The sequence below is a fragment of the Hesperophylax consimilis genome, chromosome 6 (genome assembly GCF_061612785.1).
Source record: "Hesperophylax consimilis isolate HC1 chromosome 6, BYU_Hcon_1.0, whole genome shotgun sequence".
NCBI lineage: Eukaryota > Metazoa > Arthropoda > Insecta > Trichoptera > Limnephilidae > Hesperophylax > Hesperophylax consimilis.
The window spans coordinates 11,281,521-11,304,748 of record NC_142841.1 but is presented as its reverse complement, the minus strand read 5'-3'; the positions used below and the strand labels follow the sequence as shown (position 1 = coordinate 11,304,748).

The 23,228-nt window shown below is 33.4% G+C and overlaps 2 protein-coding genes across 2 annotated transcripts in view; both read right to left on the bottom strand.

Moving 5' to 3' along the window:
* Window positions 1-46: 46 nt before the first annotated feature.
* Window positions 47-17,383, bottom strand: LOC149422942 (uncharacterized). The gene is made up of 5 exons (XM_089633025.1): window positions 17,254-17,383; window positions 11,367-11,516; window positions 10,048-10,113; window positions 8,582-8,689; window positions 47-380 (listed from the first exon to the last, which is right to left on the bottom strand). Exons 1-5 carry the CDS (start codon window positions 17,381-17,383, stop codon window positions 241-243), a joined length of 594 nt encoding a protein of 197 aa, XP_089489151.1. The 3' UTR covers window positions 47-240.
* Window positions 17,384-21,868: 4,485 nt separating this feature from the next.
* Window positions 21,869-23,228, bottom strand: part of LOC149422941 (limbic system-associated membrane protein-like) — a 286,335-nt gene continuing 284,975 nt past the window's right edge. Inside the window, exons 5-6 of the mRNA XM_089633024.1 lie at window positions 22,207-22,335; window positions 21,869-21,885 (exon numbers count right to left, since the gene is read on the bottom strand). Coding sequence (XP_089489150.1) covers window positions 21,869-21,885; window positions 22,207-22,335 — 146 coding nt within the window. The remainder of the gene's footprint in view (window positions 21,886-22,206; window positions 22,336-23,228) is intronic.

The following is a 23,228-nucleotide window of genomic DNA, read 5'->3' as shown; positions in this document are numbered from 1 at the left end:
AAGTGCATAATTTTGTACAGTAGTTAAACAATGATATATTAAGCAGTTCTATAAATTCGACAATTATTTTAGATGATGTATACATACAGAAGCATTAATTTAGCATTTGTCTGTATGTATAATATATTTATTTACAAGTCTCTTAATAATTCAAGAATTTTCATGCAAAATCAAAATGATAATAATGGTCTATTATTATTTCTTAACAATATTGTTTCTTTGGGAAGAAGATCACAACCTTCAGTATGGGGTAAACATACCATTTAGTAAAATACAACATAACATAATGACTAGATGAGCACATGGTGATGTGGCTGCTGATATGCTTGAAGCTGTCTTTCTGGGGGACCAGTCGATTAGGCTAACAGTACTGCCAACGTCTGAAAACAAAACACCAAACTCATTCATTACTAAATATACGTAACATGCTTAATAATAAAAGTAAAAATTTCAGTTTAAAATTTGTCGCATAAGGCACAGAACTGGCTGACACCATCAGTCGACTGATCTATGTGTGAGGAATCTTACTCAGAGGCAACTCACGCTTAGGTCGGTCAGGTCTGATGCGTCAAACAGACTGGTTGAAGCCTCTCGAATAAATGTTACCATCAGGGGAGAGCATTTAAAGCTATGGGTTTCTATTTCTGGAATGGCTAGCAGTTTAGTATGATGTCAGAAACTGGCCATCAAAACTGTAAGCCAGTAGAAAGTATTCTAAAGCGAACTACTAAAATACCGTATTTAAATGTAACCCATAATTATAGACAGCCCTGACCAAATCGCACGACGTTGTTGAATGTATTGTTCCAATGCGGTGAATCAAGTGAACTAGAATTAAAATTTTATCAGGGGGCGGACTTGGCGGAGGGGGTCTCGTTGGAAATTAATGGGACCTACGGATCATATAGTAGGTGCTGTCTCGGTAGATGGACCGAGGTTTTGGGTACCTATTTGTAGAGTTATGAAGTCTTCGTTAACTTACGGTTAGGCTAATAAAACTGTCCAATTTTCTTAACTGGGCTTATTGTCACACGAACTACTTCACTTCATTTCGAACAACAACGCTTTTTTATTGAGAGTTTGATACATGTTTTAATACATTGGAAAAATTATAAAAATAAAAAAAAATACTTTTAGTATGAAGCAAATTCCAAATAAGCAAAACCTGTGCATGCGTATTATGGAGTTATTATAACGTTTCTATAGTTTAAGAATAAAACAAACCTTAAATGTACTTGTTCGAATATCAAAGAAATAAATTGAAGTCGTAAAAAAAAGGGAAAAACGATAAATGAAATGAAAACAAAATATCATAAAACATGACTTTTTAAGTGGAAGTTTCAAACAAAACATACAAATATAGTACTTGCTAATGTTTTAGAAATAAGACTGTTGAGTATTGAAACAGTTTTTTGGATAATACCTTCCATTTTTCCCATGATATACTATCCATCTCCTTCCCTAAAAACAGCCTTACCCACATTGGAGAAATTATGAAGATTTATGTCGCACTGTAAATTTTCGCAAGTCAGTCGAATTCGTGTCGTCCAACAAGAAGGTGCAATATTAGTATCGTCGTTGTATTATTCACATGCTTTGTGTTAAATATCAAAATTCTCTCGTTTTTCTCGTTTATCTCGCTGAGGAGGAAATTTCACCCGAACAGTGCAAGTGCATCGAGAGCCATATTGTCCAGATTTATGGGAATTTCAGATAGGCTGTTTCCTTCATTCCAATCTTCCCGTGATTTATTCAAAACCAATTGAATGGGCTCTTTGCTGTCGTATTTTGATATAAATTTGATTTACGGTTCATTTTACGTGTAATAGAACACGTTACAAAGACTGTCCTAGAATTTGTATTTTTGTTTCTAGAAATGAAACTCACATATTATTAGTGACAGTTCAGTTCCAAACAATCCATGATTGCTCTATGACAGGATTAGCTCCTAATTATCCACTCAACAACTCCTTGTAAGTATAACAAAACAAAAATCCGCGTTGCCGCTTCTTACGGACGGGCAAATATAACAGGAAAATGAGTAGGAAATAGCCTAAGATCACCAGTTCATTGCTTGGTAGAAACTTTCCTATTCCAAATTTAGCTTCCTTTATAACCTCTGATTTATTTTGTAATTTTATTATATAATTCTCTGTTATTTCTGGTAATCTTTAATTGCGACGTTTGCGACTGTACAAATCCTCAACTCCATACCATTGATTTATAAGGTCAATTTTAAAAAAATTCTCAAATGCTAAAGAGTCTTAAGTTCTCTAATATTTTATAATCAACTCTAATTTTGCAATTACTCTTCAAATAAATGTAATATCAATAGCAGTCGAAGGAAAAATAGTAAATGTAAAATCAATATCCAGTATTTTTAATATACCATCTTCTGCGTGCAGACTTAAACTTTTTAATGAAAGCGTGTTTATCTGAAGTGACCTGCCAGGTAAGTTTGTTTGTTTGTTTGTTTTTTTTTTTTTAAATAAATTTAAAATAAATCAAATTTAATAATGTTATAATAATTATTAAGTTCTGCAAGTATTTCTGTTATTTTTACAGTTTTTTAATGTGACAGCTGTTTCGGCTTTGAGGCCATTATCAAACTGTGATAATGTTTGATAATGGCCTCAAAAGCCGAAACAGCTGTCACATTAAAAAACTGTAAAAATAACAGAAATACTTGCAGAACTTAATAATTATTATAAAATTATTAAATTTGATTTTTTTTTTTTTTTTTTTGTATTAGGCAATTCACCCTAAAGAGAGTGCTTTGTGCCGATTGGGTTAAGATATATGGTTAAACTGATGTGAATTATCTATAAGGGGACTGGACATATCATATATTAAAGTCATTCAAATCTATAAACTTATAAAGAATAGAATATACGCGAGAGTTGTTGAGAGACAGCAAATATGGAATACTAAGGGGAGAATGGTGGGTGATTTTAATAAGCAATCGATACATGCCCTTGAAAGAAGAATGGTTTTTACAATTGAAGAAGACATGGTCAAGAGTCTCATCCTCCACACCACACTGGCATAATGAACTTTCGAGTACCCGAATTTTAAACAAATGAGTTGCTATAGAGCAGTGGCCAATTCTCATTCTCGAGATACAGGAAATAAATCTTTTGGACTTTTTTATTCCGTGGAACCAGGGTTTACTTGGAATATGATTTTGTATTCCAGCATAGAAAGATCCAGTTTGAGTTTTCGTGATTGTCCAATTTTCTTCCCAGGAACGAGACATGTTGGATTTAAGAATAGAGAAGACGTCAGAGACAGGAATTTTAAAATCTAAAGGAATAGAACCAGATACAGTTCCAAGTTTAGCTAGAGAATCAGCTTGCTCGTTACCCTCAATTCCTAGATGGCCAGGCACCCAAACCAGTATTGTCTCAAACATAGATTCGTTTAAAGAATCGAGGATGTTTTTAATATTACAAATAACATAGTCTTCTGGACTTCGAACGATATTAGAGGAAATTTTTAATACTGCACTTAGAGAGTCAGTACACAGTAAGGCTCGACGAATATTGAGGAGTTGGATTTGAATTAAAGCTTGTTCAATTGCGAAGCATTCTGCAGTAAATATGGAAATTTCTTTAGGCAATTTATAAGACAGATTAACATTGAATTCAGGAATATATACCGATGCGCCACATTCTTTGTGGTCGGATTTGGAACCATCTGTGTATATGAGGGAAAATCCAGGAAACTTTGAAAATATAAAGTTTTTAAAATGTTCTTCAACATTTTGAAAGTTATTAGCTGATGATAAAATGTTCGTCCGGAAGTCAGAAATTATTACGTTTGGGATAAAATTAATAGCATTAAACGGGGTACTGTAAATAGGAAGGATTGGATCATCTTGTAGATTTTGAAGGTTAGAAGACAGAGATCTAAATGATAGAAAACTTTTTAATAAGAGAGGGAACCGATCTCTATCTATTACCCTCCTTCTGTTATTCAAAATACTGAACAAACGATCGAGACTCTGTTCCAATGAGTGACGCGATAAAGATAACGCTTTGAAGATATATCTATCCGCGAGGTATTGTCTTCTCAAAAATAAGGGAGGATCTACACATTCTATCTGAAGAGCATTAATTGGAGAAGATTGCATTGCCCCAATAATCATTCTGAGTCCTTTTGATTGGATTCTTTCAAGTTTCTTATCCAGATATTTAGGAAGTGGGTCGAAAAGAAATGTGCCATAATCCAAGTGACTTCGAACGAGGGAATTATACATTAGTTTAAGAGTAGTAGGATGGGATCCCCACCATACTCTGGAAACAGCTCGCATCATATTAAGCCCCTTTTCACACTTAGCAGAAACGTTCTGAATATGCGGGAGCCAGGAAAGCTTATGGTCCAAAAGCAGGCCAAGAAATTTTATTTGCTTAACGATTTGAAGGGGGAAATTATCAAAAGAGACTGTAAAGTGAGGCAGTTTTCTTTTGCGAGTAAAAGCCACTACCTTGGTTTTAGAGGTAGCTAAATTCATTCCATTTGTCAACATCCAAACTTTAATATTATGTAAGGCCAAATTTAATTCCTTCGCAGTATGTGATAAATTTTTGTGAGATAAATATATGAGAAAATCGTCCGCAAAATAAAGTCGCTTAGTAGACGAAGGGATTACAATGTCTAAATCACTAATATAAATATTAAATAATAATGGACTGATTACAGACCCCTGGGGTAGCCCTTTCCAAAGTTTGCGCTTCAATATGTTTGAGGAAGAGTGGATAATAATGGATCTGTCTGTTAGCAAGTTGATAATAAATTGAACTAATTTTATAGGGATTTTTATTTTAATTAATTTTTCCTTCAAAACATCAATTAATACATCGTCGTAAGCTGAAGAAAGATCTAGAAATGTGGCCAATGTACAAGAGTTAAGGGATTGAGAAATACGGATATCTGTTGTTAACAAACTTAAATTATCCATAGTAGATTTCTTTTTCCGAAAACCGTATTGATTAGGAGGGATAATACTGTGATTTTCAACAAACCATTCTAATCTGTTCTTTATCAAATGTTCCACTACTTTAATTAAACACGACGAAAGAGCAATAGGACGATAGGATGAGACTTCGGACGGATTTTTCCCTGGTTTTAAAACCGGGAGGATTTTTTGAACTTTCCAGACATCCGGAATAAATCCTGTTTCAAACATGTTATTAATTAAGGATAAGAAATATTCAACCGACATGTCGGAGAATGCTTTAAAGAAGCTATATAATATTCCATCAGGACCCGGAGAAGAGTCAGAAAGAGATTTAATTACTCGTTTTAGTTCACTAACTAAGAAAGGAGAGTCTAGCCAGTTAGAGTGAGATGGATATGAAATAAAAGAGGGCATTTCTTCATATCTGGCAACTGAAGGAGGGGCAATCTTATCAGCAAAACCTATAATAATTTCCTCCGGAATATGTTTGGTACGCTCCGGAGCATATGACGAACCGAATTTTTTTAAATTAGTCCAAACAGATGACTGGGGAGTTTCAGGAGACAAGTTTTCACAAAATTTTCGCCATCCAGACCGCTTTTTATTTTTCAAAATACGTTTAGTTTCTGATTGGACGCGTTTCACTGATAAGAAATTTTCAAAAGACATGCATTTGCGGTAAATGGAAACTGCTTCTTTTCTAGAGTTAACAGCACGAGTGCATTCTTCGTCCCACCACGGAGTCGAATGTTTAGTTTTAATGTTAACTTTACGCTTTGGAATGGATTTTTCTGCTGCTTTTATAACTATACTAGGAAATAATTCACATTGTGTTCTGATGTTCCCAAGAGAAGATTTTACAGAGTGAACAAGAGAGTCTAATACAGAAGAAAAAAATCTCCAGTTCGCATCTTTCGTTTTAAATTTAAAATTATTGTTAATTGTAAAGGAATGCGAGGTGGTTAGATAGTGAAAGAGGATTATAATAGGGAAATGATCACTGGAAAGGGGGTCTTTAAGTATGTTCCAAGAGCATTTACGCATCACCGAAGATGAACAGAGAGATAAATCAACAACACTTTTCCTTTGTTGAGGGGGGGTGAATCGGGTTGGAGATCCGTCGTTTAAAATACATAAATTATGGGAATCAATAAAATCTAAAAGATTACGGCCAGAACGATTCGTTAATTCACTACCCCAAGAGGTAGAATGAGCGTTAAAGTCGCCCAGTAACATATACGGGGGACGGATCTGAGACATAAATGATGACCATTCGTTTTCATCAAAAATAGTGGAGGGAGGGACATATATTGATAGTATTGTAATATCACATACAACAGCTGCTACTATCTGAAAATTGTTAGAGAGAGTATGAAACATGATTGGTTTGAAAGGGATAGAGTCATGGATGATTAAGGCAGCGCCACCTTTACCATCCAGTCTATCATGTCTAAGACAATTATATCCCGAAATCTTAAATAGATACGAGGGTTTAAACCACGTTTCAGAAATAGCGGCAACTGAAATTTCATGTTCATCGAGTAATTTTACAAGTTCAAATTTATTACAGATTAGACTTCTGATATTCCACTGAAGAATTCTGTTCAGTTTCGGAGACATTAGGAAGACAGGATAATAAAGATTTAATGCAATCGGCAGCGTTGGACGGTATATTATTGTTGTTTGAAAGAATGGAAATTAAGAGGGTAATTAAAGTCTGAATGAAAGCAGAATTTTCATTCACCACTTTCCCTAAATTAGGGGAAGATTGGGAACTATTTAAAGCACTCCCATTGAGTGTCTGAGATTTATAATTCCCATTTGGGTTAAACAAAATATCATTATGTTGATTTTTATCAATAGAAGCAATAAATTTTGGTTTTGGTTTTAGTGGTATAAAAATTGTTTCCCTGTGAGAAGATGATGGAGGAGATTTAGAGTAAGATAGATTGCGAGGAATTGAGGTAGATGTTACCTCTGCAAACGATTTTATTGCAGGTGGGAATAATTTTGATGCCTGGAAATAGGAAATGTTGTCTGAAGCCATTGATTGTTTAATATTCCTTTGTCTGGTCAATTCTGGACAGGCCACACTAACCGCTGTATGATTTCCCTTGCAGTTAATGCAACGTGGATCATTCGATGATTTTTGGCAAAGATCAAAGGGGTGGTCCTCTCCGCAATGAAAACAACGTGGAGGGGAACGACATATGGGTTTAGAGTGTCCGAAACGGCAGCAGTTAAAACACTGTATCGTCGGGAATTTATATACTTCCACAGGGAGTGCGTTGTAATAAATAAATACCCGAGATGGCAAAGTTTGGCCTTCAAAAGTAATAACAACCGATTGTGAGGGTTTCCATGTAGTGGTTCCATTAGATGTATCTTTGTAATTTAATCTACGTGCTTTTAAAACCTTAGGGGTCACTTGAGAATCATTAAGTGCATCAACAATTTCAGATTCTGAGAGATCGGTTGGTATACCTCTCACTCGGCCCATTCTAGTAAGGTTGTAAGTTGGAATATAAGCTTTAAATTTGTGGTGTGAAAGCGTATCAATTTTTTGGACAAATTCATTTGCAAAGTTTGCGGATTTAAATTCTAGGGATAACTTATAGCGGCCTTCCGGCTTAATAGATCCGTTAACTATGCCAAGGTTATTGTTTTTTGAACTAAAAATGAATTTCCCGAAATCCAGAGGATGAATAATTTTTCCTTGTTCAGTACTTTGGACATTGACAATGAATGGAGCCGAGGAGGATGGGGAATAACTTAGTTCAGTATTTTTAGATTCTGATAATATGGTATCCTTACGAATTTCCTTAGGGTTTGAGGTTTCATCGGATTGCGAAGGTTTAATTTTGGGAGGTACATTAAGACAGAGCGATGGTCTTCGTTTTCTGGAAGGGAGTATTATAGAAACATCCGATTCATACTCATCTCCAATATTAAATATGGACTCGGGGTCAGGAGGTCGATCTTCATCTTCCTCCATATTTATAAATTAATTAACAAAAAAAACAATAATACAGTCTATTTGATTGACTGTACACACGAATTTATCAAAACCTAAATATAACAAACAAATAATAGAAAACAAAAATGTAACAATAATTTCTTATCTGTACGAAGTCCGCGACAGCAGGTAGGCAATTCGTCAAACACAGAGCACGACTATCCACTACCGTAGTTCGATGACTCCTCTCTTGATTTATTTTAAATTTATTTAAAAAAATTAAATGGAGTTCTACAAATTAAACACCAAAACAATTAATTTGTTTTTTTCTGTATCTGTCTGTGGATAATAAAATTAGATATAGCCTAGGAACTCAAAATACATTGTACAGCGCCCTTGAGGTGAATTTTCACAAAACGGCTAATAAATAAAAATTATTATTACTAGTACAAGTAGAAGTTCACATAACAAAATGGACAGTTAAATTGTAGTATTTTTCAGATCCACCCAATCTTCCCTAATCTCCCAAACTAAATAACCCTAATACTTTAGGATTTGGGAAAATTATATCATTATTAAACTACACATTTTACGTTTTTGTACAAAGTATATATATATATAAAGGGTAATGCTAAATAGGAACTAATAATTATTTTTGCTATCACCTTTTATCCTTTTCGTTGTCCGTATTGTGGTAATGTTTCTGTAATCTGAAACTGATGTTGGCTTGATTCCAATTGTGTTGTGTCTACTTTTGACAAGCTTTTTATTAACTGAAACCAGAAGAACAATAATACATTTCTAAGATCCGGATATATAAACATGAAACTAAGTAGTTATTTATCAACATACCTAATAAAAAAAACAAAATCACAATGCATTTTTTAAATACTGGTTTTACATAATATATTATTACATACACGAGTACAAGTAAGCCTTGCAGGTAAATATAAATTTATTTACCAACCAAAACTTTTGGAATGGATAAGAGTACAATGTTTGCTGTTATAAAAATGATCGTCTGTGAAATTATGTTTACTACCATTTTCTTTTTAACATGTTGAATGTCTGACAGTTTTGAGTATTTTGTGAATTTTTCGGTAGCGTAGAATAAAGAAGAACAGTTGAGGGTACCTACTGCTTTCCCGCCCTTATTATAAGTAACAAATGGTTACTCCTTCAAGGCGCAATGCAAAGACTAAATTTTTTTTAAACGAAGCTCATTTATGTAAAAACGATTCTAGACCCTCAAATGTCTTTGCACAGCAGGAATTAGTATATTTTGAATTTTGTATACACTAGTGAACAGTAATGAAATTTTAGCAGAAACTTTAAACAAAATCACATTTAATAGTAGGAATAATATTATGTTACAAAAACATCAACATCAATATTATATACATTAAAGAAACTTAAACGATGATCTAAAGTCGCCTGAGTTTGAGCAGGGACGAGGACTAAGCCACCCCCTTAAGGGGGAGGTTGATGACACAAAACATTATTAAAATCAGGTGAACTGTCAAAATCCCTACAAATGAAAACCTTTCACTTTTGAACTATTTGAGTTAATAAAACAAGCAATATCTAAAGCATCATAATGTTTTCCTAGTAAGAAAATAAAAACGTCAATCTAAACAAAAGCAAAACTTTTGCAAGGTACTCGTAGTAGAGAAGAACACTGGAGATGGTTTTTATGTAGATTTCAATGGAAGGCAATGTCGCCACCGATTTAGTACCTTTTGATTCCAGCCTACGAGTATTTAACATGCGCTTTGTCTCTTTTAAATGACGAACCCACTTTGCATTTCTTATATTTGGTAGAGACCTACTCTTCTAGTTGATAGTCATCTATATACACATACTGATTATATTTAGCACAATAATATTTAGGATTAAGTAAACATTGATCTCCATTAACTCGCCTATTCTAATATCCGGTCAAATGAAAACAATTGTAGGTTGTGTTGAAGTGTTCAGTGTTCAGGGAGAGATTGGGCCTGCAATGGACCCAGTCACCTAAATAACACAAGATAAGGCGGGTGGGTCTCCGACCCTACTCCGAAAAGGGGATGAAAATTATGATAATGATAGATTTATATTAATAGAAGAAATTACTGAAATATTTGTGTACCTTTAGTAACAGTAGTAGTAGACATTGTAGTTGTTGATGTTGTGGTGGTAGTAGTGACAATTATTCCTGAAAAGAAGCTTTAAGATAGATTTGTTTGTTCGGAGAAAAATTAACATTTTGATTTTTGGTACAATTTTTACACTCCGCTTAGTTCTTAATATGCACAAATTTTTTAAATAATATTTCATTTCAATTTAATTCCTACAAAACAAGACTATTTAATATACGTCAGGGGAGATGGAAAAATAAAATCTTGCTGGTATTATGTTAAGTTTTTTGAAAGGTTCCCCTTCAATCTAAAGATGCACAAATTAAGAACTGAATTCCATTTATTTATTCTTAACTTTTTATCACTAATGACATTTTATTTATTTATAGAGCGGAGACAGGAGTTTACATGCAGTTCCCGTTAGCACTTAGACCATAGGCCCATTGTGCTCTCCCATTTTATCTCATTCCTTTAACAGTCACCCGGTTCCTTTTATAAAGTTCACCAGGGTTGTCTTTGGATATGTTGCTTCCATGAAGGCCCCACAAGGAAAGAGAGCCTCATATCTCCTCACCATTCCCCTTTGGTTCCGTGAAGGCCCCACAAGGGAAGAGTTCACAGAGGTGGCCTCATCTCTCCTCTCGACTCTTTGATTCCTTAAAGGTCCCACGAGGGAAGTGGGTCCCATTTCTCCTCTCCGCTCCTCCTTGGTTCCCCGAAGTCCCCGTGGGGGAAGAGTCTACATGGTATGACTGATCCCGTAATTTCAACACAAACAGTCTACGTAAGTAATAACTTTGTGGTCTAAAACATCCACATCAGGGTTGCCACTTCGTGGAGAATTGCCCAAATTGCGGGGAATTTCAAGATTTTCAAGAATTTATTTTTTTAGAATTTTTTTACTGTGGGGAAAATGGGGGTTTCTGAGCATTTTTTTTGATTATCCAACGACATTGAAAAATAACACTTAAAATAATTGTGATAACGTACTATATTTAAATATAATTATTCAATTTATAAAAAAACAGTTTATATACAGTTTGCTGTATAATTATCATTATATTTAAGTTCTGTTGTATAATTATTACTACGCGTAGCAGCTGTTTCATCGTCTGGAGGCATTATTGTTTATTTGATTTAATATATAATTTGTCAAAACTATTGTAGTTAATAATAGTATCCAGTATCTCTTATTAAAAAAATATTTATAAACAATTACAATTTATCATATATAATCGGTATTTATTTTTTAACGTTGACCGAAAAGAAAACAGTTTTCGGATAAATATTCGTGATCTTAATTTTATTAATGGTTTGGTTAATTTCTTACCATAAAGTTTGATAGATCCATCCGTGTCACCGAGTGAATTCTTTGATATACATTTGTACATTCCCAAATCATTTTGACTGACTTCCTTTATTTCTAATATCATTACTAACTTGTATCCATTCTCCTTGGTAGACGTTTGATATTTATCATCTGAAATAAAAAGAAAACATTTAATTTTAGTACACATTTCAATTAATTTAAACAATCAATCGAAATTTAAAATGTTCCTTTAACTTATTATCTAATTAGAATTCATGTTACAGTGGGCACTTTTATAATTCCCACGGCAACGGCCGGCGTTTCATTTCATTAATACGTGTGAAAGAGATGTATGATATTGATTACGTGGTTTGTCTCATTTTCAAGAGCTATTTCTTACAAACTTATTTATTGTGTAGAAAAAAATAGCAGCATTTTTGTGGTAAAGAACGAATGTTTAATTTGTTCGTGCCGTAGCCGTAGTAATTGAAAAGTGCCAATTATGAGTAAGTTTGTAGAAAAACGCTTTAGAAAGAATAAATCTTTTTGAATTTCACTTTTGTTTTCTGTGATGAATAAACGCAAGTTTTGGAAGCGGAAATTAACCCACTTCTAGACATCCGACCGAACTGAAACTCGGCAGATGACTTGTTATCGATGAAAATGTATTATATCAATCATGTATGGTAATCACGTATACTCGCGGACGTACGTACCAAGTCTCTGAAATTTGATGAAATTATAGCACTTAATACACGCAGTAAATGCCGATCTTATTCAGTCAGGATTTGGCTAGGTTGGTAGAGTTCTCGACTCCAGTTCCCGTGTCGGTAGGATCAATCCTCAGTCACACCAAAATATAAATTTACTACTTTTAGACTCCATGTGTCAACTAGGAACATAAGACAAAATGTAACATTCTTCTGGAATACATACACAACCAACTATCAGACACACTCACTAACCAATAGGATGCATGATCTGGGCAACAAGTTTGGGGTACTATTGATATATTTATTGACTCCATTTATAGAAGGAAAATTTATATCAGCACTTTGTTGAATCCTAAAAATTATATTAGCGTTGGTAATGTAGTATTATTGATTTGTCTTATATTAAGTATTTTTGTATTATCATTTTATGTTACTATTACAAGTTTTACTAAAATTGTTTCATGTTCCGTTTACTGTTATATAATGCTTTAAATTTTTTTGCATAATTTTCGATAGCTCACCAGGTATATTCGGTTCTTAAAATCAAATTCAATAAAAGCCTGGCTGGGCAAGACAATTTGTAAATAGTTGTATTTTATTAAAAAAACTTTTATTTGACGTGTTGATTATTTTTTAATATTTTGTTTTTGGATTATATTATTTTAATATAAAATAATATAATCCAAAAATGTCCAGTATGAAAGAGACGGTTTAAAAAGGCAATAAGAAAGTATTATACGATTGTCCATTCATTCAATTTTACTATGAGACTTACTGCGAGACTTTTGAATTTAACAATTGACGACGATGTTCTCCATGTTCGAGAGGTAAGACTTTCGACTAGCAAGCTTGAGGTAGCGGGTTCAAATTCCGGTGTGTGCAAGTAAATTTTTTATGATCAATTTTGTATTAATTCTCAATTTACTCCTTTAAAATTATATAAGTATATTTGCGGCACGTTCCAGAGTGAAAGACACTCTCAGTATCACCCTGGTGCAAGACCATTCAGAATTGAATCGTTACTCGGAATGGCTCCAGACAGTTGGGAGCAGTCGGGACTCTTGTGCGGGTTTCACATAAAAACTAAATAAATAAAAAGGTAGAAAACTTGGCAAACTTATCAGATATATATAGCCACCGTTCATTGGTTTGAGCAACGAACAGTAAACTCGAACTTTAAAAACAAATAATATACGATATTCTATGGATAGCTATCAAGAGGACGATGGAATAACCCCATTATGTTATAAATACATACATTAATGGGCATTACTGATCTGCGTTTGTGGTATCAGTGTTATTGTTATTAATTGCCAAGGTGGGAAGAAAGGTGACGAAATGTTGTGTGTTATTTGGCCAAGTGAATAGATAGTATCAAGGGCCTAGCACAAACATGTGTGTAGTGCAATTTGAAAATTCATTTTTAAGATTACTTAATTATTAGGTTTATTTTAAGATGTGAAATAAACAATGTAAATAACCGATTTTTATCCATTCTAGATTAAATAAGTTATGTAAATTTTCTAAGAAACATCTATTTACACAATAAGTAATCCTGAAAATTGCTTTTCAAAACACAATATTGTTTTATTTAAAATTGCATCTAAAAGTATGTATGTCCAATACTATCGTTTATTCAATTATATTAGAATAACTTTTGACACCGTCCCGGTAAGAAATCTTAAGTGAGTCTTGTTCTGTTTCATTTCAATTTATTAGTATAATATTCTTCGTCAAAGAGATTTATTAATATAATTTTTTGTTAAATTTTTTGGTTGTTGCGACATAGAAGAAATGCAATTGTAAAAGAGGTAATCCAATTTTCGACAAAGCTTGATGGAAAATTGGAAAGATATATCTATGATCAGAATGGGATAAACAGAGAAAATGGGATTTGAGATTTCTACGCCAAGACCACAATATGTACATTTCTGAAAATCAAAAACATGATTGGAAAGTGAGAAGAAATAAGGCGTTGTCAAATTTTCATGCAAATAAGAAAGTTTTTTTACGTGGGAAATGGTGAAACCTTGAGCTTAGTCGGTAGTGGTAGTAAGGACGCAATGTGAAAAATCTAAGACCTACCCGATTGTTGTATCAAAAGAAAACATACGCTTAATCGAAGATGAACCTAGAAAATATGTGTATGTATTTTATTTTGTACGTGAAACCGCACAAGGTTCTGTTCCCAACCATCTGGAGCCAGTGAGACTTTAACATACCCAATTGGGATGTGTTGTGATGTTGAAGGTAGTGGGGAGGGAAAAGAGGTGAGAAAGAGATAGGTGGGGAAGTACCTGGTTATTCAGATACGATCACCAAACACGGCCAAAGCCATTTCAAGCAACGTTTCATTTTTAATTGGTGACAGGGTGACATTTTTAATGTTTTCACCAGGGTGATACTGAGAGTATCTTTCACTCTGGAACGTGCCGCAAGTAATCAAATAACATTTAAATCGTGCACGCCAGGATTTGAACCCCCGACCTCTAGCTTGCTAGTCGCGAGCTTTACTGTTTTTATGCTGTCAGTGCATTAAATATACTAAACGTGTATTATGGACTATCTAAAGTAATATTTGTCAAACTTTTTTACTTAATGGCGCACTTGTGAATGGGATTTGCTCCTCGGCACACCAAATAAAAAAGCCTTTAAAAGTAAATGTACTTTATTAATACGAATAAAGTTAATCAAAGTGTAGGTAACGATTAAAAACAAAAAAGGCGGTATTAACAATAATTAAATATGAACGTAATACACAACATCATTACAATACACACATTACTATGTACAAACGTACCTACCTCATAGAAGGTACCATAATTACAGAATTCTTATTTCAGCTCAGCTTAATTTAATTTAATTTTCCATTTTTTTATTTTATTTCATATTATCCTTTTATTAAATATTACTAAATTGTAATATGTGTGCCTCAGTACGGGAGAAGCAACCAGTCAGGCCCATTATCAAAAAATGTTTTAAAATATATAAAGTATTGTACTTATTAAAAAAAAGAAAAATTCAATATTTTCACTATATATGTGTATAGGTGGTAATAATTTTACCAGTGAGATGGATTCAATTAATTTTAGAAAGAATTCTGTCGGTTCTAAATTATATCTGTAACAGCTTTTGTGTTTGGATTTAGATTCTACGAGCACTGAAAAACCTAATTCGGAAAAAGATACGAAGATCCAAATGGCAACAGAGAATTGCTGTTGTAGCCAATCGAGGATATTGAAGCGGATAGGAAAGCAATATCCAATGCGTCTTCCTTCGCGGCACGCCTGAGACTTTTTGCGGTACACAGTTTTGCAGACACTGATCTAATGCATTGATAATTTAATTGAAACTATCATAAATATCCACACGTATAAACTAAAAAAGTGGGTGTGTCAAGCCTACGCAAGACAGAAGTGAAACTTCTAGTTTCAGCTGATGCTTGGCGTGGCGCAGTTCGCTGGTGTCTGAGAGAGAGGAAAGAAGAGAAGAGAGAGAACGTTCGTGAGCGGTTCCCCCACCTCAACAAGGTTTCACTTCAAAAATGCCACAGCCGAGAATCGAACCTCGCTTAACTGATTGAAAGCCAACCACGCTGAGCACCAACTGTAAGCAAAGCCGCATAAATTGATTATATTATGTAGGTTCTGAAAATATGAGAGCTTGTTATGTTTTATAATGTTACCTACATCACACCCAAAATATAATATATTTTTAAAAATAATGTACAATGTACAGAAATAGAATCCCACACAAGATCGCGTAGTGCGCTCTAGCGAACGGATATTTTATCAGAGGGAGATAGTTTTAATTTTTTTTTCTGTAAATTATTACATATTATCAAAATAAATAAATTAATTAAATAAATGTAATACAATTATCATAATATACGGATTAGATAATAATTTTAATCCAACACAATAACGCAAAGCGCGCTCTAGCGGAGTAATGTTTTATCACAGTGAGATAAGTGTTTTTATTATTTTGCAATATTATTTTCTTTTAAAAAATGTTCTGACCTACTAAAAAATAAGATATTGAATGAAAAAGGCGTTAAAAACAAAAAAATAATGTGCGATGGCCGAGAATCGAACTCGGATCAACTGCTTGGAAGGCAACTATGCTGACCATTACACCACCAACGCCAGTTGTCGGGATGAGCTAAGAAGCATTTATATGTTACTTCAAAACTTTGACTAGATCAAATGAACTTTAATCGGTGGTGGGGGTACCCGCATTTTCGTTTCGGTCATGAGTCGGTTTTACTTCGGTCCTCGAAATTGCATGACGCGCGTAAAGAAGTTTCACTTCAAAAAATAGCTCCGCTTAACATGGATACTAATTATTATTATGTATTAGAAGGAAATTGCAAATAGTAAATTGCTCCCTACAGCAGGTACTATTATAATTATATAAAATATATAGCCACTAGTCACAGGTTACAGCTCCGAATTGTAAATCGTAAACTAAAAATATGTGTTATCCTATGGATAAGCTATCAAGAAGATGGTAAAACAATCCCGAATAAATCGAAAAGAATTACGGCTCAAAAAAGGACGTGCGTTGGTGTACTAACTTTGACGATATTATATTGATTCACCTATTATCATAAGGCAAGTCTTAATTTTGGAAATTTAATTTCTTTCTGACCAATATTATAAAGCTTCATAGTAAAAGCGAGCTTAAAACATTCGATTTGACCTAAAAAGGTGTTAATTTTACTACGCCAAAGCTCATCAGATTATGCTGCCTCAGGAAAAAAAAACAAGCGTATTTTCTGCTTTACAACATTGATCACAAACTGTGATGATTCTGATGGGAACATTTTTTACAATTGATAACGAAAAAATAAAGCATGTCATTAAAAAATAGTAATTTTGGTTTTGGCTCAATCTGTCTGCCCGTAACTTAGGTTCAATTAACTCTTGAACTTTTCATTTGAATTAAAGTGTTATTTAAAAAAATTGTAACTTAGAGAATGCAGACAGAAATATGATTGGGTATTTTCATTTGGTTGTTATTATAAACACTTATTCCTCAGTGACAGCAGTCGTTAAAAATGGCATAAAGAGGAAACCTTTTTCATTTATTGATGATTTCATTCATACATTTACAAGTGGGTATTTTTAAGTTTCATTTTATGAGTCCGCGCTTGTAAATAACAATTTAGTTATATTAGAAGAATGAATACTTACTATTTGCTATAATTTCTCCTCTTTCTCTCGCCCAATAGTTGATGGACCTGGGAGCAGCCTCAGAATGACACTCTAGGGAAACTGATTCCCCATAGATGGCGCCTACCAACTGGTTCTGGATCCAGATCATTGGAGGAACTGAAATTAGACATATTCCAGATAAACACAGAGCCGAGGGAGTGGATTAACATGAAATGTTAATGCGAAAGCTTTAGTTATGATATCGACCGATCCTACAATTAACAAACTATGTTAACTCAATTAACATTTGTAGTTCTGTATACAGTAGACTTCGCGCAATGGTGATTAATCAATGAGCAATATACTCAGATACAATGAAATAAATAATTGCTCTTCTTCATTACATACCTACTTATCTAGTTATTTCACTTTCATGTCTCAGAAATATGATATCGTCCTGTTCAGGGTTGATCAAAGCAAACGAACTCTAAGCAGAATTCTTCCACTATGCAATAATTACAATAGCGTATTATCCAAGGTTGATAATTTCAGTTGCGAATTTATCAAATACAAGAGGTCCATAAAAGAATATTTCTCTGATGGTTTGTGAATAATGTTTTTGTCTCTTTTGTTTAGATCTCTATTATGATTTGATTTATATCTACAACCTCTCTCCATGGCTGTACATGTACTGTTTTGTAAATTTTTCTTTTTATATAATCTTTTTTTGTATAAATTTTTTAATTCACATTCCTTTCTTAAAAATTCAAATAACTTATCCCATATTATGCTGTCTCAGTTAAAGTCACCAGGAGGAAATCAATAATTGGTTTTATTTTACTATTTAATACTTATGTACAAACTGATTAAATGTAAACTGTCGATTTTCCGAAAATAAATAAATCATTGCTCACACACAGATGGCACTAACAGTAGTCTATTAGGTTACCCATAGATGGCGTTAGCTGTCGAGAAAAATAGGATGGTAAATGAGGTGAGAATCTTAAGGTCGGGGTCCAGATTACCACAACCGCCTTCTAATCAAAGCTATTGTCAATTGTCACAAATAAGTCAAGGGTAATTTTTTGAAACCGGAGTATTTATGACAAGTTTACAATTAATTTACGGTTTTAATACAGTAAACTTAAAACCGTCTGGGGTAGATATTTCTCTTTGTGAAAACGCTTATCAATTTTAAATACAGTAATGTTTAACAAAATTTTATTTAATATTAGTGAAACTTATGTTCTTAGATGATACACTATTAAGGTATCAATCTCTTTGAAACCTAGTTCTATAATAAGAACATGAGTTCTTATAATATATTTAGAAATTTAGAATATGATCTGCAATCCTATTTAGTACTTAAACTGGTAATTCATTATACATACACCTACCTTACTCAGAACAGTGAAAAACTTGACTAATTAATTACGTGTGTATGGTTCAAACAATCTTGAACCAGGCTCAAGGCCGGCTTTACCATTATCAACGTTGAACCGGCGTATATAAATTTAATTAGTATTGTTACTAATTACATAACATACAGATATGTGTGCTAAAGCAGGCAGTAGGGTTATTAATTATCCAACGTTTTAGTTAAAAGTAATTTCGTGTATCGTTTTGAAAATACAATAAATGTTTTGATTTCCATTTGCGAGCGTTAAAAATTAATTATTGATAACACAGTTAGAATTTCAGTTATCTCGGGTATTCCGATTAATTCTAGCTCTTTATTAATTTAATTTCCAAGGGTTGTGTGAGCACTGCGGGCGGCGCGCGTGGCTTTTGACCACCACAGAATAAAACCAACCACCGTAATGTGTTGAGTATGACCTACGTCCCGATCCCAATGGCCGACATATTGTCTATTTCGCAGGCGAATTCTCAAATATTAATGCTCAATTTAGTACACATAAAAGCTGTTTATTTTTTCCTGTTTTGTGATACAACAAGTAAAATTCACAGCCAAAGGCTCTGGAATTCTTATTTTATTTGTTTGTTAAGTTGCGCCTTTCAAAAGTAATTCTAAAATAATTTGTTAGTAAAATTTAAAACTTTTTCCGATTGCGAACAAAAGCATTAACTCAGGTAGTCAAAGAAAAACTACCGATTTCTTGAAAATCTCTTTTACAAATTGAAGTCGGTAGATAAGATAATATTCGTTTGTTTATCTAAACAAATAACATCACCGAAGGTATCCATTGTTACTGATGACACAGGAAAAAAGATCTGGCGTAATTTCACTTGGGGATCTTTTTTCCGTTTGAGTTCATTAGTAATAGAGATGTGAAACAAATTAAATAAAAAAAGACAAATCATCATAGCGTCAATTGCCATAGTTCACACAGAGAGGTCCGCTACGTTTGGTGACTTAACAGGGGTTCCCAGGTTCATGGAGGTGCGGTTTTCTACTACTGTACTGTTTTCACCTACTTACTGCGTAGCAGGCCAAATCAGGAGAGAAATTGGTTGGTGATTTGCCCTTTCCAGCCGGATTCTTTAGACCCATCGCCTTGCATCGCAGTGGAAGGGATGGATTCATTCGTCTGTCACTCTTTGACATATTGAACCCCATATTCCTACCCGCCCCTTGTAACCTTTTCCTTCCCAGATCTTCTTCTCTTTCTTTTCCCAATACTTATAATAAAATACTTTCCTCACAGCTTCCCTAAACATGAAAAAGGTCATTAAGGAAATTATTTTCTTTATTGCCTCCTATATGGAGCTAATAAAATAAATTAATTTGGCCTACCCTTTAAAATCTTTGCATGTTTTTGAATCGTTGACAAATTATTTATTTTATTATTACTCAACCTTAAAGATATTATTCACACATAATGATTTTCTTGTCCGGCTTATCTCATCTCAATAATGTCGCTAGTCAGCTTGGATCACATTGTATCTTGTGGCAATGGACCAGATAATAATAGAAATGACAAAGGATTAATTATAGTGTCTCTTGAGGAACCGCATCTTCCCGGAAACTTGGTCTTATAAGACCAACTCGGCTCTGTACCAAAACTCACCCAATTGTTTATCGGTAAGCAATTGAATTACAGATGAATCAGGATCCTTTGATAATCAAAATAGCTAGGTTATGTGGGAAAGAGAGGCTCACATACTATTTTCCTCCCTTAGTAATAATACTGTGTAATGTTGATTATGAAATTTCACCTCAAAGCCTTCCCCTTGTCTGTTACCGCACGAGTCTCTTCAACGAGCAGATTGATTCAATTCCCATTATAAATGCCTGAAACTGCCTATAAATTAGAAAACTTACTGATAATTTATTGACAATTACATTATTCGTAATACGGTTAAAACCAGAATTGCAAGCTTTTAAATAATTAATTGATAGGATTCCTAATAAACTATCAATAAAACACGATTGTGTTTTCGCAATGTCGGAACACGTGTTACTAAAAATACTAATATTTTCGCATTTATTATCAGGACAAATGCAGTTGCATGAAGATATAAAGAACGTATTAAAAGTTTAATAGGAAAAAACCTACAATCCCGTTTATAATCTCATTTGAATAAATTAGCAATACTTCTCTGTACATCATCAAAGCTTAATTGTATAGGTGTTTGTGCATGTTACAAATGAGAAAGAACTAAAAAAATGTTAATATTTGTTTTTATTTTCGTAATAAGTGTATTTGTAGTATCATAGATATTAGTTTAAGAGTTTTCTCATAGATAGCACTAAGGATGTAGATAATAGTTTAAGAGGTGACTCATAGATGGAACATAGCTGTCGGTAATGCAGGTTTGTTGACCCCGAAGTTTTATATAAAGAGATGTGAGATAAACCTGGAGTTACAACAGTAATTTCTCGTAAAGGTCTGCTGCATACACTTACTTTTAGGAGTGACTGCTGTTTCTCTATTCTGCGACAAAAATCGTAATAATTGATCTAAATATTTTTAAAGGTTTTCACCGGGAGAAAAAGTCATCTACGGACACTGCACAAGCAAGCTTGATTGCGCGACCGGGGACCGATTTATAGAGCTTTATGTCCAATCGCATGGGTCTGGTAAAGTTAACAGCAATGCTAAGTAGGTACCTACTGTAAAAACTTTGGATTTCCATTTTGCTTTTAAACTTTAGATGATTATTTAAAGAAAGTATTTCATTTGAAACGTGTACCACAAATTACCTAATAGAATAATTATTTAAAAAATGTATTTCTTTGATACATATTTGAAAAAAAAAACATCCTGTAAATGTTTTCTGAGGGTAAAAACGATATCCTTGTATTATTAAATACGTATTTGTAGCAAGCCTTCGCTTACCGTATTTACTACGGATATTTGCTGCAAATGTTTCAGTTGGTTTGCGGGTAGATAACACATAAGATATTAGAAGACATTAATTAATATTTTCAATTACGAAATACTGGATTTTTCCTTACTTTTTGCGAGCAAAACATAAAACAGATCAATTCCAAGAAAACGTAAAGAAATATCGCTTTTGGATTATTATTATTTATCGTAGCCGTAATTATTTTGTATGCCAAATAAACTGCGCATTGCTAGGAATATTATTTGAATCAAAATAGAGAAAAGCAGGTATATTATTTCCCCAGGGCCTCCTGTGTGGAGTTAATGTAAAAAATGTGAAGAGTTGTGATAACAACAGTACATACTTATGAATGTAAAAGATCTAAAAAACACTTTTTCATGTCAATAATACTTCCTTCATATCTAACTATTACAAAAAAAGCTACATTTTCACTAAGGGAAAGTTGCGATTCAGAAATGATTTTTTTTTAAATGTTTTGAACAAACCTTTCCAAAATTTAAAATTCCTCTGCAGATAAAAATATGATATATTATGATAAGTATATCTATGCATACAAACACGTTTAAAATATTACACCTCTGGCGGGTAAAATAAATTCCTGCCCTTCCTCCGAGGCTCTAAGGGATCTTTTGTTTTTTTTGGAAAAAAAAACATTAAAACAATCGCGGGTATAATACTCACAGTGTACGTTTAGGGTGACCCTTTTGCTGACCGTGGGTGGGACTCCGTTAGAGGCTATGCAGAGATACGGTCCAGCGTGGAGTCTGCTCACTTTGGCTATGCTCAGCTGACCTCCTTCAAAAAAGGGTGCTGAAATTAGAGAAAAGAGAAAAATATTTAAAATTATTTTTTTGTAAAATCGTCACTCTACCACATATTTTTAGTCCTTACTGTAAGAGGATAACCATAAACACTAATGGCCTACTTTTTATTGTTTTCAACGAAGCTACCTTTGTACTAACTGTACCAAAAAATAACTTTAGATCGACGAGCATAAGGTTGGTGTGTTTTAAATTCCCATTAATTTGACTAACATTAAATCAACGATCAGCTTTTTGTTTTTTTTCTGATTTCATTTCATTTTATTTATTACTTATTAACGCCCTATCGGGCTTTTACATAGTAAGTTGACAGTATATGTATGTAAGTGTAACATGTACATGGATAAAACAGCTAAATATAATTTACTCATTAGGTAATTAGAAAAAATAATCTGGTAAAGTAAATCAAAGTATGACGACAAGACCTTTTTTTAAAGCTAATAAATGATACAAGTTCATAACTACCAAATAGGTCTAAAATTAGTTGCCTTTTGAAACTCACAAAGTTATTAACACCAAATATATCGATAAGTTTACAATATTTGTTTGCAAGGTGATGAATTCTTGGAATTGGTGAATACATAGAGTAGTTAGTATTGAGGTTATTGTTACATTTAAAAGTGTCTATGCTTCGAGTTTGTCTGGCAGTACATTCATAAAAATTAATTCCAATAATTCAGGGCTGTCAACGAGAGATTTGATAATTTTGAATAAAAATAATATATCAGTTAGAACTCTTCTATCGGATAGTTTGAGAAGTCTGGTTTCGCTACGTAAGTTATAAATTCGATGGAAATATTCAGTTTAAAATTGATGTACCGAAGAAATTTATTTTGTACCTTTTCTAAGGCTTGAGAATGGACTTTGTAGAACGGTGATCAT

Coding starts and splice junctions, on each gene's coding strand:
- LOC149422942 (XM_089633025.1), bottom strand. CDS start 17,383: ATGATCTGGATCCAGAACCAGTTGGTAGGCGCCATCTATGGGGAATCA. Junction 10,114..11,366: donor TGGATCTATCAAACTTTATG/GTAAGAAATTAA, acceptor GCTTCTTTTCAG/GAATAATTGTCACTACTACC. Junction 8,690..10,047: donor TACTACTACTGTTACTAAAG/GTACACAAATAT, acceptor TTCTGGTTTCAG/TTAATAAAAAGCTTGTCAAA.